General features: G+C 36.9%; 4 protein-coding genes across 4 annotated transcripts; 2 read left to right on the plus strand and 2 right to left on the minus strand.

Annotated features, from left to right (window-relative positions):
* Positions 1 to 1167: 1167 nt before the first annotated feature.
* PKNH_0621800 (ADP/ATP transporter on adenylate translocase, putative) lies at positions 1168 to 2073 on the minus strand (the record flags this gene model as incomplete). The annotated part of the gene is made up of 1 exon (XM_002261854.1): positions 1168 to 2073. The coding sequence occupies one exon, from the start codon at positions 2071 to 2073 to the stop codon at positions 1168 to 1170; it is 906 nt and encodes a 301-aa protein (XP_002261890.1).
* Positions 2074 to 4843: 2770 nt separating this feature from the next.
* On the minus strand, positions 4844 to 7939 carry PKNH_0621900 (conserved Plasmodium protein, unknown function; the record flags this gene model as incomplete). Its single annotated transcript, XM_002261855.1, has 1 exon — positions 4844 to 7939. The coding sequence occupies one exon, from the start codon at positions 7937 to 7939 to the stop codon at positions 4844 to 4846; it is 3096 nt and encodes a 1031-aa protein (XP_002261891.1).
* A 2744-nt stretch (positions 7940 to 10683) lies between these two features.
* Positions 10684 to 12921, plus strand: PKNH_0622000 (dynamin-like protein, putative; the record flags this gene model as incomplete). Its single annotated transcript, XM_002261856.1, has 1 exon — positions 10684 to 12921. One exon carries the CDS (start codon positions 10684 to 10686, stop codon positions 12919 to 12921), a length of 2238 nt encoding a protein of 745 aa, XP_002261892.1.
* A 1521-nt stretch (positions 12922 to 14442) lies between these two features.
* On the plus strand, positions 14443 to 17748 carry PKNH_0622100 (TFIIH basal transcription factor complex helicase XPB subunit, putative; the record flags this gene model as incomplete). The annotated part of the gene is made up of 3 exons (XM_002261857.1): positions 14443 to 14573; positions 14996 to 15786; positions 16004 to 17748. The coding sequence occupies 3 exons, from the start codon at positions 14443 to 14445 to the stop codon at positions 17746 to 17748; spliced, it is 2667 nt and encodes an 888-aa protein (XP_002261893.1).
* Between the last annotated feature and the right edge of the window lie 966 nt (positions 17749 to 18714).

The following is an 18714-nucleotide window of genomic DNA, read 5'->3' on the forward strand; positions in this document are numbered from 1 at the left end:
CGTGGAAAGCAACCCTTTTGTGTGCTCTGAAATTTGATTACGTTTATTCTGAGGGGAGGGGGAATGATTTCTCCTTGGTAAGAATATGCCATGTGTGTGCACTTGGAAAAGTGGTGTTTTACAAAAGTACCCTCTCTCGGTTTTACCCATTTTTCGCATTCACTTAATATTTTTCCCTTCATTTGTGGCATAAATAGGGCTTATTATCTAGGCTCCATTGTGCATGTGTATGTGCATGTGTATGTGCATGTGTATGTGCATGTGTATGTGCATGTGTATGTGCATGTGTATGTGCATGTGTATGTGCATGTGTATGTGCATGTGTATGTGCATGTGTATGTGCATGTGTATGTGCATGTGTATGTGCATGTGTATGTGTATGTGTATGGAGCGACCAATACGCATGTGAATGTACCTCCTTCACCAGACAAAGTCCCCTATTTTTCGCGACATTTTCCGCAACCTTCGGTGGAACTTTCTTTTCCTATGTTTTATAAATTATTTAAAAGATCTTGCCGAGAAAAAAGCAATGGAACGAAATGCATCCCGTATCCACGATCAAGTTCAGAGCAACTGTATTACGAGGAATGCTTCGTAAAAAGTGTAGGGGTGGCCGAGGACGTTGCACACATGTGTACAGTTACGCATACGCACATGATAAGTACGCGGCGTGGCAGATATGCACACAAGCATATATTACGTATACAGCTTGGCAACGGGGGGCGCAGCAGAGCGTAATATATACATATATACATATATATATATATATAGGAATGTTGGAACGTAGGAAAATAAAAAAATGGATGAAAATACCAAAGTGCGTGTTCCTACGTGCCTGTAAGCCTGACGGGCGAACTGGAGAAATATGTGTGCACTTTTGAACTGTGTTAAAATAGGACGTTTCAAAAATAATAACTCCTCACATGCGTGTTTTTATATGTTCGAGAAGAACGGAGAGTGGCACTCTCGTCTTTCCTCGCTTATCTGCTGTCATAGTGTGAAATATGTATTCACGCGTAAAGAAAAAAAAAAAAAAAAAAAAAAAAAAAAAAAAAAAGGAACATGCAACTGTGGATGGCTTGCCTACAGAGAAATTTGGCAACTTGCAGCAACAGAATTGGAAGAATCTCCTTCCTCATAAATTCTAATGTGTCTGCAGTGCCCCCGTTACATCAACTTCTGTAATTCATCGTAAAAAACGAGCACAAGAGCGCCTCCCGCTCCTCTAATAACATTAGCCCAAGCGCCTTTAAAGAATCCAGCAAATCCCTCATTCTTAATTATTTTATACCAACAGTCGAGGGTACTTTTGTATTGAATTTCTTCCTTTGCCTTCCTTCCAGACATCATCATCATTCTCCTTCTGACAGTATCGAAGGGGTAGGAAATGAGTCCAGCTAGTATGGTGACAGATTGTGCAACTGCCCATTTTAAGATAATATTAGTATTTTTATCGTTATTAAATAGGAGAGCTTTGGCACTGTCGTATAGTCCAAAATAGGAACCTCGATAGACAATGATACCTGTGACCGAAACGCCGAAACCACTGTACAGAGACAACAAACCGGTTTGTTTATATATTTTTGTTAAGCAATCAAATAATCCCGTGAATTGTCTGTCCTTCCCTTTACCGATATCCGATGCCAATCTTGTTCTTGCGAAATCTAGAGGGTATACAATTAAGAGAGAAATAGCACCTGCTGTTGCTCCGGATAAAATGTTGACACAGAAAAATTTCGTAAAATCTGCGTTCTTGTCATATTTGGGAAAAACATTTTTAAAATAATCTTTGAAGGCAAAATTGAAAGCTTGGGTTGGGAAGTAACGAATAATGTTAGCTGTGTTTCCTCTCCAGAAGGACATGACACCCTGCTCTTGCGACACTCTCTTAAAGCAGTTGATTAATCCTGAATATCTTTCCACTTGTCCTGATTTGATTTCTGGTATCGAATCCTGAGTCTGGATAAGCATTTTTACTCTCTCGATTGGCGCAACTACTGTTTTTGAAATGGCCGCTGAGACACCTCCCATGAGGAAGTCGGCCGCGAAATTGGTTTTGAAATCTCCACTCATTTTGGCGAAAAAAATTTGTAAATTGTATATATGTGTAAGCAGGAGAGGTAGCGATTCGAAGGGAAATGTATGAATCGGTTTATTCTCTCGTATTTGGCAAGGTAATCGAGCGATTCTTACTGAACACAAGTGTGTTGGAAGACGAACTTAATCCTTAATAGGGTCGATGGTGCAAAGGCGTAACAAGTAGATGGGGTAGAAGAACTAGTGGCGATTTGATACAAAAGTAAAGTGGCATTAAAATGGATATGCTAACGACACATGTTGAGAGTACATTCTTTTGTTAAAGCAACGTTTTGTGCGTTCTCTTGTCTCTTCATATAATTTCACAGAAGAAGGGTAATACGAAGCGTCATACACAGGAGGGGGGGGGTATAATGTGGGTACCTTTCCCTTCGAAGTGATATTTAAAGGATGCTCGCGCGCATACGCAAAAGGGGAGAAAATTTATATACGCCTTTACATAAGCACAAACATATATATGTGTATATGCATATATGCGTGTCAGATGTATTCACAATGTAGGAGGCAAGCCTATCAACGTACGCTGCACACGTAGGCGTGTTTGACTTGCTAATTTAAGGTAACATTAATTCCTAACAAAGCTGGAGATGGCATGAAATGAAAAAATATATATACACAATATTATATATGTACGTTTTTCAAATTACAAAGAATCCTTTGACGACAATAAAATGCATTGCGCGATTAAGCATTTTTCAATAACATGTAAAAAAAAAAAAAAAAAAAAAAAAAAAAAGTTTTACTGTTGTATTGCATAAATAACTAGAAATGTTAATTGCAAGGGATGTAAAAATATATAAACGTATGCGATAATGTAATATATGTACGTTCCTATATGTAACAAGCAGTTTTATATATGCTTCATAATATTTGTGCGTATCCGCGTGGGTTATTTTGCTCCTTGTGGTGATACCCTTTTTTCGTTCTTTTTTTTATATTTAATTTTTGTAATTATTTTCGTATGCTTGTTGGTACTACATAAAAAGTGAAGCTTTGCAATTTTGTTTTTCTGGCAATTTGCTTTCTTAGCTATGCATAAAATATGCACGGAGCTCTTTATCAGTTTGTTCGCTTGTTCGTTTGTGTACCGCTTTATTTTCGAATTGCACTGTTATTCTCCCCCTTTCAAATTATATATTTTTTTAATCTTTTTAAAAACTGGGATATGCATTTTTTTCCTTTCACATATCTTACTGTTCCTTCATGTCACACCGTTATCGGCTACATATAAAAATATATATATTTTTTTTTTTTTTTTTTTTTTTTTTTTAACGTCGCAATTTTTTGGTACGTGTTTCCTTCTACGACTTTATGGCGAAGTTAAAATTTGCTAACTTCCTTGCACCACGGCGCGATTACGGATTCGGCGGTTCCTTGGTTTTGTCGTTCATTTTATTTTTTTCGCCTTTTATTATACAAAGAAAATGCATATAAACTTGTGAAAGGATACCATTTGCGTTCGTTATCCATTGTGCACACGGGGACGCAAATTCATGTAAAGAACATTCGTATCTATATTCGTATGCATGTTCGTATGCATGTTCGTATGCATGTTCGTATGCATGTTTGTATGCATGCTCGTATGCACGTTTGTATGCATGTTTGTAAGTACGTATTTTTTGTCGAGGGCAGGGACGCTTCTCGCGTGAATAGTAATCACATGTGGGGAAAACCCTTTTGCGGAACCTTTTACTGACCGATCTTTGAGCTCTTGAAAATTATCCCTCGGCAGTTGGCGAACCGACAATATTGCCTTCACTTTTGCTTCTTTTTTAGTGGTTTTCTTGCGGGCGCGCTTTTGTGTGCCAGAGTAGGGCCTTCCGCTCAGCGTGGCACGTGCAAATATGCATACGTGTAGGTACGTATGTAGGTACGTATATCCGTGAGTACATATATTTAACGCATAAAAATATCAGTGGGGGAGTACATACCTCGTCCAGAACCCATTAATGGTATGCTTAAATTGGGAAATGCGCAATTTTGGAGACAAAAATAAATAACTGTAAAAAATAATAACTGGAGAAAGAGATATGCAATTTTCCCCCACTTATTGGTGACGGAAAATTGGTGTTCCTTAAATCCTATAGAATACGTTTCATTTTATTATTCAGTGTGTGTGTGTGTCGTGGGGGTACTATTACCGCGTATGACTACATCAGTGGAAATGTGCTGTTGTGGTTAACCAAATTTTACATGGCCTACCATTAACGGCATATTCTCTGTAGTCTTTATTAGGCCTGTACTTGCCGGTTTGTACTTGTTATGGGATTTCTTCCCATGGCTAGTATTAATCCTCCTTTTAAAAATGGAGCAAGAAAAAAAAAAAAAAAAAGAAAAGTGTATCCCTTGAGTATGATTCATGGGAATATTTAATAACACATAAATGATTGGACATACATGGGATGAAATGCACACCACGGTCGTACACACATGCATATATTGTATGATACCCCGTGGGATAAAAACTGCGGAGTATCTTTTTTTTTGCTAATTCGATGTAGTAACGGAGGAAAATAAACGAAATAACACCGAAAAGGTATAGAGAAAAAAGGGAAATTTTTGTTGCGGAAAAAGAAAAAAAAAAAAAAAAAAATGAACGATTTGAGGGACTCGGCCTTTAATTATGCTTATTATGCCAATTTCAGCATGCAAGCAGGAAGGCAATGAATCAATTGATGTATCAGCCAATTGACGAATTTTCCAATATGGAAACGCATGTGCACTGATGTCGGCTATTTCTGCAGTTCTACAGAAAGGGATTTAAGACATACGGAATGTGCAGCGAATTAATGAACATATTTTTTTTCAATTTTATAATTAATGTATCATTCCTGTGTATGAATAATGAATTGGCGAAACTGCAACGTTCCTTTTGGCTCCAATAATTAACAAATTGCTCATCCTTTTTTTTTGCAAAAAATGTATAAATGAAAAAATCCTCATAACATATTTTGATAAGATTGAAAAGAGTTTCTTCCAAGTTGGAGAAGTGTTCCTTCATTTCATTGAAAATTTGGATGGTCCTCTCATTAGTTTTTCCCTCTTCATTTGAATATTTGCTTGAGTCAAAAATGGTGGTGTACTTATGTACTCTTTGAGTGTCCAACTGTTTTGCGTAAAATTGCAGATCGAGCGAATGAATTTTATTTTTTATGAAGTAACTGAGACCATCATTCTGTAATTTGATGTATATATAGCTGAACAGTACATCCAATTTAGGTGTGTTTATCTGGCTCCCATGCAGTTTGGTGTGTTTGTTTTTTTCATCTTTCGTTGTTATGCAGCAGTCCCCCTTTTTTAGAAGGAAGCACTTCTTCTCATACATATCTGACAGTAGCAAAGGAAGAAAAACCTTCAATTCGGTACTATCCAAATTTGTGTTGAAACAAAAATCGTTATGATTATAATCGTTCATGAAATATGGATCAAAGGTGTTGTTCCATTGGGGGGTACTTACATTGGGCGTTGTATCACGTTGTTTGCTTCTCCTTGTTGATATGTGTCGCTCCTCAGATTCTCCACACAAAATATCCAAAAATACCTTTTCGCAGAAAAGGAAAAATGTCTCATTTAACATCAACACAGGAGTTACAATTGTATGTAATGCGATGGCGAATTTTTCCTCTCCATTTAGCATGTTCTGATTGCGCTGCAGTAAATGGGCAAACTTGTTCAAAATGGGAATCTCCTTTTGCAAGGTTTCGGAAGCAAAAGTAGACAAAATATAAAAAGAGTAAAAAAAGGTATTCGCGTCCTTTACCTTGGAAAGGAATTTCTCCATGATTGTGTTAAAAAAATATATATTAATTTGATAATTTTTACTTTTTAAAAAGTATAAAAAGGGGAGAAGCAATTTTATATCCATTGAGTGAAAATTATTAAGCACGTCTATGCATAAATCTTGGAGCAAATTATTTGTAAAAATTATGTTAAAGTGAGAGGCGGAACAGAAAATGGAAATCAAATTTATGTAATTATATTTTTGTAGCTTCATTTCTACTTTAAGATATAACGACTGTAGCAAGTTGAATATTTCAAAATGATAAATGGAACTTCTCTGGTCATATTTGCATAGGCATGAGAAAATGTCCGTAACATCTTTTTCGTTATAGTGATTTTTATCGAATAATATTTTCAAAGTCGTCAGTATTTTTTTAAATAATTTTTTATCAAGTATATTTAAATTTATTAAGCTATCCAACATGATACAACAGCTGTACACATTCATAACTGCCAGGTTAGCACTCAGCCATTGTTTTATATAATCGTACACATTATAGTAATTTTTTATTCTTAATTTATTTATGTTGTAGAGAAGGAAGCACAGATCTTTCTTCTTCAATTTAACAAGCGGGTCGTTCTTCTTCACTAAGTACGTATTATCCTTGTTTACAAAATGTTCAAGGAGGTTTTGCCTTTTTTTTAACATCGAGAAATGGTCATCCCGCTGAGGTGTACATGCTGTTACAAGGTGATGAGTACCTTCCTCCGTGTAATTGGTGCTATTGGAGTAGGAATATGGAGGTTCATGCCCCAACGCATCTTCAAAATAGCCGAAGCGGTCGGCGCAGTTAATGTCTTGTCCACTTAACACAGACCCCTTTATTTTGGTCCTTTTCTCATTTTTCAAATTTAAATTTATAACCACGGAGAGTATTATTTCTTTGCAAATTCTTTCGTCCTTAAAATTGCCCCTTTGTAGTACATTCATTAGCATGTTTAATGAACCTACATCCAAGGTGTGCACAGGACAAAGTTGGTGAACATGCTCGTGTAGTCCATTTAGCGGGGTTAGTAACACTTTTCTCACTTTGCGTAGCACATTGGTGTGTACACTTCCTCCGATCCGTGTGTAGCTATACATAAAGAGAATAAGATGGTTAAAATTTATTTTGTTGAAAAATAAAAAATAAAGAAAAAGTTTGTACATAATTTGTTTTAATTCTTCTACATTTTGCAAGTTCTCTATATTGTTCAGTTTAGAATATGTGTTGCACATTAGCGTTAGATCTAAAGCATTCAAATGATTTTTCCTGTTGCTAAGGAGGGGACCAATATTTTCATAATCGTTTTTGCAAATTAGCGTATTCCATGTGAAATTCTCCTTTTCTGTGGAGGGGAGTGTCACTTCATTCGCGTAATTGTCGGCTTTAACTTCAGTTCCCTTTTTTTGGAATATCAAATTGTTGATGGGATTAAACTGCGTATGCCTCGATTCATGGTAAGTGTGGTAACTGTCTCTTGAGAGGGAGTCACTTGCCCTTTGCTGTACGACCTTTTTTCCTCGATAAAGAGAAAGGAGTTTCTTCTGGCATTTTAATACAAATATGAACTTATGCGTAAATTCGTTTAAAAAAGTCAAGCTACTGTATCTGTATGAATTTGCAATACTGTAGAAGGTAAGAATTATTTGCTTCAAGTTCATGTTGAAAATGAAATTTAAATTATCTGTGTTGGCTATACGTCTCCAAAAACTGTTGTCGTGTATTTTTTTTTTACTCAACAGGTGAATTACTATGGAAAAATCGTCTTGGTTAATTTGCTTCAATTTCAGAAGGTGCACAAATTGGTCGCAGAATTTGTATATGCTGCACAGGTCATCTTTTCTGCAGAACTTTCTTATTTGTCTGACTAGTTCGGATTGCCCAGGGTTTTTCGCGGGTGGGGCATAACTCGCTCCTTTATGGGGTGTGCTACTTCCCGAACATTTCTCCAGTGAGGTGTCTCCTGCATTCGTGCATCCATCCCATGCGACCGTTCCATGGGCCCTTATTTTTACCCTTCGGGGTTTCAGAAACTGGTTTGGCACATGTAGAATTCTGTATTTTTGTAAAAGCTTCATCTATCCAAATTGGGTAGTAGCGTGTTCGGTGTTAGGGCACATGTGGACCATTTCTCTCCGTATATTTTGATGGCCTACTTGCAAAGGTATGCACGTAAGTGTGTGCTTATACAATACCGAAGATACTGGGGCAAGGAAGCCTACATTTGATTTATTCCTTACGTATTAATTTTTTTTTTTTTTTTTTTCTCTCCTGCCAGGAAAGTTGTTTCCCTTTGGTGTTCACACTTGCGATATCGAACGGGGTAATTTTTTTTTCGGCCTTTCTTCGACACTTAAAAGATATCCTCCTTATTACATTTTATCCCGCGGGGGAGTTGTAAAAAAATAGAAATGTAGAAACTGGTAAGTAGGAGGATCAGATTAAATTTCTGTTTTCATTTTGCACGTTACGCCTTTGTTGGTTACTTTGAATGTCCCCATTTTTCTTAACTTGTGCAAATGTTCCATTTCGAATTTTCGTTTTTTTTTCGGGTATCGCATGATGGGAATATTTCTTACCTATGCGTTTGTTGGTAAGCGGCGCACATAAAAAAAAAAAAAAAAAAAAAAAAAAAAAAAAATTGCAATACCGCTGCAGATCGGAATGTGAACAAACTATATGCATAAAAAAAAAAAACATCACTTTTTTGTTTTCCAATTTTTAATGCGTCCAAAAATTTTTGTTCATACGATGAAGATAAACAACGACTTTCTCCTTTTTTTTTTTCTTAAAAAAAATGAATGAATAAAAAGTTAAATTAATATGCGGGACGTTGCTTCACATTCTAGCATAGTAATGCATTCCTTTTTTTTTTTTTTTTTTTTTTTTTCCATTTTATGTATTTATTTTCCGCCTTCATCAGTTCATCGTTAACAATGAGGCGCAAAATATGAATAGGCAATTTTTTTTATTTATGAAGACGTTTGAATACAATTAAGTATTCCAATTTCACCGTGCATGTGTAAATGTGTACAGAGGGATGTGCATAGATATGCATAAAATATATGCGTGGTATTTATCAGTATGCATAGAGGCGCATATATCGGTGTAAATCGGCGTAACTCTGCGTAAATCGGCGTAACTCTGCGTAAATCCGCGTAACTCTGCGTAAATCCGCGTAACTCTGCGTAAATCCGCGTAACTCTGCGTAAATCCGCGTAACTCTGCGTAAATCCGCGTAAACTGGAGTTGCCAACATATTGGCGCCATGCATTCGTTGCACATACACAAAATAACGCATGAGTGGTTAAGACATTTCCATTTTGTTTTAGCACCACCATCCCCTTTTTACCATTTTATATGATGGAAGAAGTATATTTTTTTTTCGTCTTTTTTTTATAAACTGGAGAAGTAGTATTTCGGGAAATTTAATGCAACTTCAAAAATCGCGCAGAGTACACCTTACCCGTCGTGTGCAGCGATTGAGTCGACCAGGCGTATATCTCCATGAACGCCCACCTGCATAGGTGGGTCCATCACACAGGTGAGTATACATGCGCGGGAAAAATATGCGTGAGTGAGCAAATACATATGTATGAACAGATATACGCACTTCCTCTCTTGCCTATATGTGCGTGTGCCCATTTGTGAATGTTGGGAGGAGGAAAAAGAGGAGAAAAAACAGCGACACGGAAACGCTGCAGATTTAGTGACGCTGCTGTTGAGTATTTTCCACATTGTTTCACCATGTTGATAGCACCATATGTGCGTGCATATATATACGCGTGTTTTTTTTTTTTTTTTTTTTTTTTTTTTTTTTTTTCCTTTGCGGTAGTTGTGCAGTAGAGTTAGCGAACGCGGCATTTCTACATAGTTTGTAAAATAGTAGAAGTATTTTTTTTTTTTTTTTTTGTAGCGTTATAGGAGGAAAATTACCAAGGGGTATTCGTTTTTCCTGCATAGGATTTAAAACTGACAAAGAAGGAAAATTTGAAGTTTTTCCTTTTCACACATATATACACATATATATGTGTGTATATATTTGCACCTCTGTGTAGCATGTACGTATTTCGGAAGACCCCTCGGAGGATACAGTGTGAGCGTTTGGACTCCCGTTTTTGATGCGCATTTTCCATTGTGCTTTCTGCTGTTGCGTATAGATACCGTTGCATACGCTATAAGCTTCATCTTCCTTTGTCTCCCTCCCCTTATGCCACCTCTTAATTACTTCATCATTTCTCCACGTAGCCATTTAAGGATTTAGCTACTTCGTTATTTCTTTACTTTACTTTTTTTTTTTTTTTTTTTTTTTTTTTTTTTCTGTTAACAGCAATTCGTGCGATTCTGCTCCTTTTTCCATTCTACATTTCTACATACCCTTTTCCAATATTCGCATGTGTGTACATTCGTGTGTTTGGTATTTACACCCCGTTGCTGAGATTCTCGTGATACGTCTTGGTAAGAGCCTGTCCGTCGAAGCCATCGGCATGTGTTTCATTTACTCGCCATTTAGGAAACTACCAAGTACGCCCGTATTCCATGTGTATGCATGTTTATTCCTTCCAGTGTTTGTAAGCAGTTTGGCGTAAAAAATATTGTGTTCCTCTGGACTATTCGAAGGCTCAGAGTGTAGGTCGTTGCGTGAGGGCACTTCTACACTTTAGTTGAGATACAGGAAGATTTGGGAAGTGCGTTTTTGAGCAAGTGAGATTTACAGGAACAGATGCGTAGAGAACTACTTCCGCATGTGTTGTACATAGAGGTGTTTCTAGGCGTATACAGCGTGTGACGCAGATAAAATTCCCCTCCCACAGCGAACAAAATGGATAAGCTAGTGCCAATAGTAAACAAGTTGCAAAATGTGCTGTCTTCGTTCATCAGCAGTGAGACCCTTAGCCTGCCACACATCGCGGTAGTGGGTGCGCAATCAGTAGGTAAGACTTCCCTCCTGGAATCTCTTGTTGGGTTAAGTTTTATGCCAAAGGGTGAAGATATCGTAACGAGGACACCTATCATTATACAGTTAACAAATTCAAAAACAGAAGAATGTTACTGCACGTTGACATATACCGACTATGAAAATAATCGAGTGGAAAAACATGTGGAAGATTTTTCCATTTTAAATGATATGCTTATAGATGTGACGGACGAAATTACTGGGGGGAATAAGTGCATTAAGGAAACTCCAATAATTATAGAAATACACAAAAGCGACGTTTTAGATTTAACCCTAATTGATTTGCCAGGGTTAACAAAGGTACCCGTAGGAAATCAGCCACAAAATGTAGAGGAGCAAATTGTCAATTTGGTAAATAAATATATAAAAAACCCTAACTGCATTATTTTAGCCGTTTCCTGTGCTAACATTGACTTAGCTAATTCAGACAGTTTGAAAATGGCAAGAAGTGTAGATCCGAAACATGAAAGAACCATAGGAGTTATCACAAAATGTGACATGGTGGAGAAGCCCGAAATATGGAAGAAGATGATTAGCGGTTCGTTGTATCCACTAAAAAAAGGGTTCGTGGCAGTTGTGTGTAGGAGTCAGAGGGAGGTGGAGGATAATACCACTATTGAAGATTCATTGAGAAAGGAAGAAGAATATTTTAATCAGTGTCTAGATCTTTCGAACCAAATGGAATGCATTATGGAATGTGGAATTAAGAATTTAGCAAAAAAGTTAAATAATATTCTTATAGAACATATTAAAAATACGGTCCCTTTTTTAAAACCTAAAATAGATGCCTTGAAAAGTATAGAGGAGGAAAAGTTACTAGAATTAGGAGAACCCATGGATAATATGAACCGGTCTGAATATTTAGCAGTTTTGGTGAACTACATTACTAAATTTTCTCAGCAATATCAAGACATAATAGATGGAAAAGTGTTTTATAAGGACCGAGTGGATGAGCTAAAGGGAGGAGCAAGAATACATTACATTTTTAATGACTGGTATATAAAATCTTTAAATGATTTTTCCCCATTAGAATTATTAACAGATGAAGAGATTAGAATAGCCATTCGTAATTCTAGCGGACCAAGGGGTGCTCTTTTTGTACCAGAGAGCGCATTCGAAACGTTGATAAAGAAGTTAATAAACTGTTTGAAGGAACCCTCCTTGCGTTGCGCAGATCAGGTGTATGAAGAGCTCATCAAAATTGTTGACAACTGCAGAATAGCAGATATGGAAAGATTCACCAATTTGAAGAGTGCAATAAATGAGCAAGTTAAAATATTATTAAAAGATTGCCTACACCCAACAAAAGAAATGATAAAGAATTTGATGTTAATTGAGCTATCGTACATTAACACCAGTCATCCAGATTTCCTGAATGAGCAGTTTATGAGGAATGTGTACGATAAGGACAACGATTACTTGGAGGAGTTGGACCACGCGGTACACATGCATAGCAACAGTAATAAATTGGCGCACTCGAAAAGGGACTTGCAGGAGGGGTACCCCCCAACTGGTAGCGGAAGCAACAACAATTGCATGAACAGCTCGACCGTTCTGCACCCCCATCACCCATCGCCGCGTCACCCATCACCGAATCACCTATCGCCGAATCACCCATCGTCCAATCACCCATCGCCGCATCACCATCCATCGTATAAGGAAGATGCCAAGCTGTGGAAGGGCAAAGACGATATGCGTCCCTTCAAAAATAAAGAAGGAACAAAAATTATGAACATTCACAATAGCAGAGAAAATGTCTTCGTTCTGCCAGTGATTCCTGAAAAAATAATTCCAGAATATTCCTCCTCCTCTAAGGAAATAATAGAAATAGATCTGATAAAATCTTTAATTAACAACTACTTTAACATTGTTCGAAAGCATATAGCTGATGCAGTTCCAAAAGCTATCATGCACTTCATGGTTAATACATCCAGGAAGACCATGCAGAAGGTGCTCATTTCCAATTTGCATAATAGCGAACTTTTTAATTTATTTAATGAATGTTCATCCATAAAGGTGAAAAGGAACAACTGCAAGAAAAATTTGGAGTCCTTAAACCAGGCGATCAAGATGTTGGCGGAAATAAGGAATCAGGAGATTTAGGGTTAACCTGGACCGCAGTTCCGCGGGGTGGAAAAAGTAGAAATGTGTAGTCGAGGTCACTTTTAGGAGTGGGTTCCTAACTGGCTTCCTATTTTTATGTTCCCTTTTTAAGTATCACAATGCGGACATGCATTTGTATGAAGGCTGGAGAATGGATCGGAGACCACGAATGGAAGGCACCACTGTTCGTCTTCTATTTGGCTGTCATGCGTGGGCCATTTGGCTTTCATGCGTGGGTCATTTGGCTTTCCTGCGTGCGTTATTTTTATTCCATTTGCTTACCACTCAGCGGCCATTTTTGCGCATCCCATCACACGGCCCGACAGTACATATTTGTGAGGACATGCACGAGCACAGCTTCCTAAGTGTTATGCAAATAAAAATGTTCTTTTTGCGCTATAGAAAATTGCATACTTGTGTGTGTATATATATATAGCGCGTTAACTGCGCATATATTCGCGCTGTGCTTTATTTTTAAGCCTTAAAGTGAACATATTTGTGGCATAGCGCGCGCTCGCCGGGAAAATAAGTACATGCATTTGCATATCCTTTGTGTGGACGCGCGTGCTAATGCGCTGCCTTTGGTCCCAATTTGAAACATGTATTACATTGCACCATCTACTTAATCCTTTGTTTTGATACACGCAAAACTATATTTTTTTTTTTTTTTTGATACGGGTAGGAAGAAAAAAAACAATTAAAAAATTGTTCATTTTTTTTTTTTTTTTTTTTTTTTTTTTTTTAAATTTAGTGAAATTGTTCTGCGGGCATTCATGTTCGAAGCGGTTGGTATCCATGTGTCAGTGTAAGAAGAGGCATGCACTGTGTTCAAGTTTGTTCGTTAACTTCTTAACATATTTTTTCAATTTTTTTTAGTTTTCCTCTTTACTCTGTCATTTTTGAAAGGGCCCGTTTTGAGTAAAACAGCTTTAATATTTTATCCGCAGGAAGTGCAAAAAGGGAGATGAATAATTTTTAACATAGTTAAAATTGACGCTAAAAAAATAAATAAAAAAAAAAAAAAAAAAAAGGACAAAACGTTTTGGCAGTTATAAATATATACGCGTCACATAATTTTTAAGGGAACGCTGAATTGACGAAACATGTTCCAACTTTTTTTTTGTTTAATGGAATGATGGACATTCATTTAAATTTTTTTTCTACACAAATTGGATCATCAAGCAAATTGGCTTCTTCCTTGAGAGTCATTCTTTAGGGTTTCTTTTTTTTACCACATGTCACTTTACGCATTTGTTTGCGTTCCGAATAGTTAATTGGCATTTGTTTGCGCCGTTAATACAACTTTGATGTTCCTTTCAAATGTTCGTAATTTCGACATTGCTTTGTTTTAAGTACTGACAAATTTTAATTTTTGGGTTTATCCGATTTTAATTCTCGTGCAGTTTGGCATAAGGCCTTCCTTTCTTTTCCACATTTCGAAAAAGGAGGAAATGCAATTGTGCAAGTATTTCAAAACAACAGGTTTCCAATTAAGATGAAGAATTTTAAACTATTCTAACGATGGAGGATTCAGGTGAACATAGCAGCACGAATTATAATTCGAGGGGGGTTCACAAAAGAGCAGACATTTTAAATGAGGATTACTATGCGAGAACTGAGAAAAGGCGCAAGCTAAAGGCTGCCAAGAAGATGTAAGTGTGAGAGTAGTATTTTGCATAGTTGAATTGGTCTGCCCATTTATGGGGTCCTTCGAATTTGTGTCTATGTTCTGATGCTTATTTGTTGCCTATGCGTTGTGGGTGTATTATTCTTATGTAGAATTTTTTTTTTCATAAATGCATAAATGTTGATGACATTTTGAATGTCTGTGGGAAGTACGTCTCGCCTTGTGTTGGCGTGTCGTCAACTTGCCTTAACGACCACTCGGTTGAACAGGTGGTGTGTACATGCATATTTCAATCTGTTATTTTAAGTGTACCTTTGGAAGAATTTCTCCGATAAATTCGCTCAGTAGAGCATGCCACTTTCATCGTCACCTTATACCTGTGTCTTGTTCACTCAAGCGTGTTGTATACACATGGGGTGGGGCACTGTCCTCTTTCTCATCGTACAGGGGAGAAGACGGGGAGTTGGCCCCAAACGTGAAGAGCAAACTGAAGGAGTACTATGAAATGCGCTTCGACAAGAAAGTGATAAATCTGCCATTTAGCACAGATTCAATAAATATACAACAAAGGGGGTTTCACGATTACAGCAAAGACATGAAGTTAAAAAAAAATCACATGAACAAGCCAATGTGGATTTGCTCAGACGGATTTATATACTTAGAAATGTTTAACAGTTGCAGTAAACAGGCATCGGATTTTCTCATAACCATTGCGGAACCAATTTGTAGACCAGAATTAATTCACGAATTTCAGCTAACTATTTTTTCGTTATATGCAGCCATATCTGTGGGTGTTACCCTTGACGAATTATTAGTAAACTTGGATAAATTTTCAAAGAACTTTTTGCCGGACGAGTTAGTACATAATATTACGAAAAGTGCCGAATCATTTGGGAAGGCAAAATTAGTACTCCGAGAAAACAAGTACTACATTGAAGCTACAAATAAATCGGAGCTGGATTATCTGTTGAGGAATAGCATAATAAAAAATGCAAGATTGTATTCTAGTGAAAATAACAGTGATCAGAAAATTAAGAATATGTTTACGTTGAACAGTAATTTTCAGGAGAACAAATCTGGTCGAGGTGCAGCTCTTTCTGTTGCTACTGATGGTGGTGCGGCTAATAATGGGGCACCTAATAATCAGAGCAATTTTTTAAGCGAAGCAGGAAGCGATAGGAAGGCGAAAGATACCTATGTGACGTACGAGGCACCCGTCTTGGACACTGCTCAGCTGGGTTATAAGAAATTTCCCATCGTTAGGCGGAGTTTCACCGTCACTTTTTTTTTTTTTTTATTACCCATGGACAATATATACTTTTCCGTGTTTCATCTGAGTATTTACATCCTACGGGAAGACGATTCCCTCGATAAGGAATATATTCACACCTTGCATCATAAAAAAAAAAAAAAAAAAAAAAAAAAAACATAAATGGTACGCCCTTTTTTTTACAGGCTTCAAAATAAGCGAAAGCGAAAAGCAGCTAATGCTACAGGAGAAAAAGAATGCGAATGAAAATTTAAACGAAAATTCAGCAACATCAGCTGAGGTTTACTCATTTGAAGTGAACTGCGATAAATTAGAAGAGGTAAAGCAGGAGGCATTGCAAACAATGCAGAGGCCTCTACTAATGGAATACGATTTTAGGAGAGATAAAAAGAACCCAAATTTAATATGCTCTTTAAAAAGTCATGTACAGATTAGGTACTACCAAGAAAAGGCTTTGCGAAAAATGTTCAGTAATGGGAGGAGTAGATCGGGTATTATTGTTCTCCCTTGTGGGGTGGGTAAAACCTTGACAGGAATAACAGCTGCTAGTACTATAAAGAAATCATCCCTCTTTTTAACGACGTCAGCAGTAGCTGTGGAACAATGGAAAAAGCAGTTTGAAGATTTCACAAATATACATCCAAGGCATATAAGAATTTTAACTTCCGATTATAAATTCGATTTGTGGCCAATTAACGAAGCAGGGGTGTTGATTTCTACATACACCATGTTGGCATATTCGGGAAAAAGGAGCGAACAAAGTTTGAAGATTGTAAATGACATAAGGCGAAGAGAATGGGGATTACTTGTTTTTGACGAGGTGCAATTCGCCCCCGCACCATCATTTAGAAGAATAAACGATATAGTAAAATCTCACTGTAAGTTGGGTCTAACTGCAACGCTAGTAAGGGAGGATTTGTTGATCAGGGATTTACAGTGGATTATTGGGCCCAAGTTGTACGAAGCCAACTGGGTTGAACTTCAAAACAAAGGGTTCTTGGCGAAAGCCTTGTGCAAAGAAATATGGTGTAGTATGCCCAGTTCATTTTATAAATACTATTTGAAGTCCAATAGCTTTATTAAGAGAAGACTGTACACTTGTAATCCGAGGAAGCTAATGATGTGTGAATACTTAATAAAATATCACGAACAGAATAATGATAAAATAATCGTTTTTAGTGACAACATTTTCGCACTTTTGCATATAGCGAAAACTTTAAACAAGCCATTTATATATGGAAAGCTATCTCCTATTGAAAGAATAGCTATCATCAACAAGTTTAAAAATGATTCTAATATTAATACAATATTGTTAAGTAAAGTTGGAGATAACGCAATCGATATTCCTATTGCAAATGTGGTTATTCAAATATCTTTTAATTTTGCGTCTAGAAGACAGGAGGCTCAAAGGTTAGGAAGAATTATTAGGCCAAAAAATAAAGCGAATGAGAAGAAAAATATTAACGACCCGGACTCATTCTTCTACAGCCTGGTTAGTAAAGACACCATAGAAATGTGCTACTCTGATAAGAGGCAGAGATTTCTCATCAACCAGGGCTATGCATACAACGTGCTTAGTGATAATATTGTCGATTTTAATAAATTAAATTTGGTATATAAAAATAAGAAAATTCAGGAGAACTTACTAAAATGTATTTTGGCAAGCACAGACGATGGTAATAATGACGAAGATGACGACCTATTTGAGGATCCCGGTTATAAAAAAGATGCTCCAAAAATGGGAAGTAGAACAAACATAATTTCTTCTCATGGTAAAAAGGATGATGCAGTTAAAAAGGTGGACAGTGGGGGCTTGCTAAAATTATCTTCTAACATGGATGTAACTTTTAGTGACAAGAAAAAAACCTCGCAGAAGAAGTTCGCTGATAAACATATCCTTTTTAGGAAATTCCTAAGTCAGAACAGGTAGCTCTTTTCTCAGGGGTACTGACGTGGCATTTCATTTTTTCGTCGGGGATTTTTTTTTTTTTTCGAATTCAAGAAAAGGGAATACATGTATGCATGTGCGCATGTGTATGTCCAGCTGCATATCGCTGTGAGTATTTTTCATGAATAGAAGAAGAAAAAGAAGGACGAATATGAGTATAATTTTCCAAAGGAGGGGAAGAGGGAGAAGCGTCCTTGTGAATGTAGATCCCGCACATTGCATGGTTATTCAACCTAATTGAAGACAAACGCATAATGAGCTTAGCAGCTGAGCGTACGCTGCTTCCTTTTATTTCACAAATCTGTGAGGTGCATCGCTACATAAATGTACGAATGGAATAGTATATACGTACGCATGGTATAGGAAGATGCGTTTTCTGGATTCCACCACTTGGGGGTACCATTATCCCTTTCAAAGGGAAGAATAATAAATTATTTGTAAACGGAAATAGCATGGAGTGATATCCGCATACAGGACAATTTCGTTTTCTTTTCCTTTTGTTTTTTTTTCTTTCTGGAATTTCACGATGGTACTCTGTATATTTTTTGTTTTTCCTTTTTTTATTTTTAAACTCCCCGAATTGCGTTATTTGGGTGTGCTTGTAGATTTGTGAATGTGTCTGTATGAGCACGATACAAGAATGGTGCTATCCGCACATGTGTTCATAATTAAAAGTGATCAGATTGAAAAAAAAAAAAAAAAAAATATTTCACTCTTTGCTCATATTACATTTTTTTGTTTCAACGATTCGGCAAAAGTAGGACCAAGTGCTGACTTTTTTTGGCTGGTGTGAACTACATGGGACACGCCGCAAAAATATATCTTTGTATTTTCCTTATTAGTCGATGTGCTGTAGCTGTTTTTGACTATGCAACTGAGGTATGGTGCCATTTAACCCCATTTTTTCTTTTACCTCCCGCACATTTGCATTTGCATTTGTATTTGCAT

Source organism: Plasmodium knowlesi (assembly GCF_000006355.2).
Source record: "Plasmodium knowlesi strain H genome assembly, chromosome: 6".
Classification (NCBI taxonomy): Eukaryota; Apicomplexa; class Aconoidasida; order Haemosporida; family Plasmodiidae; genus Plasmodium; species Plasmodium knowlesi.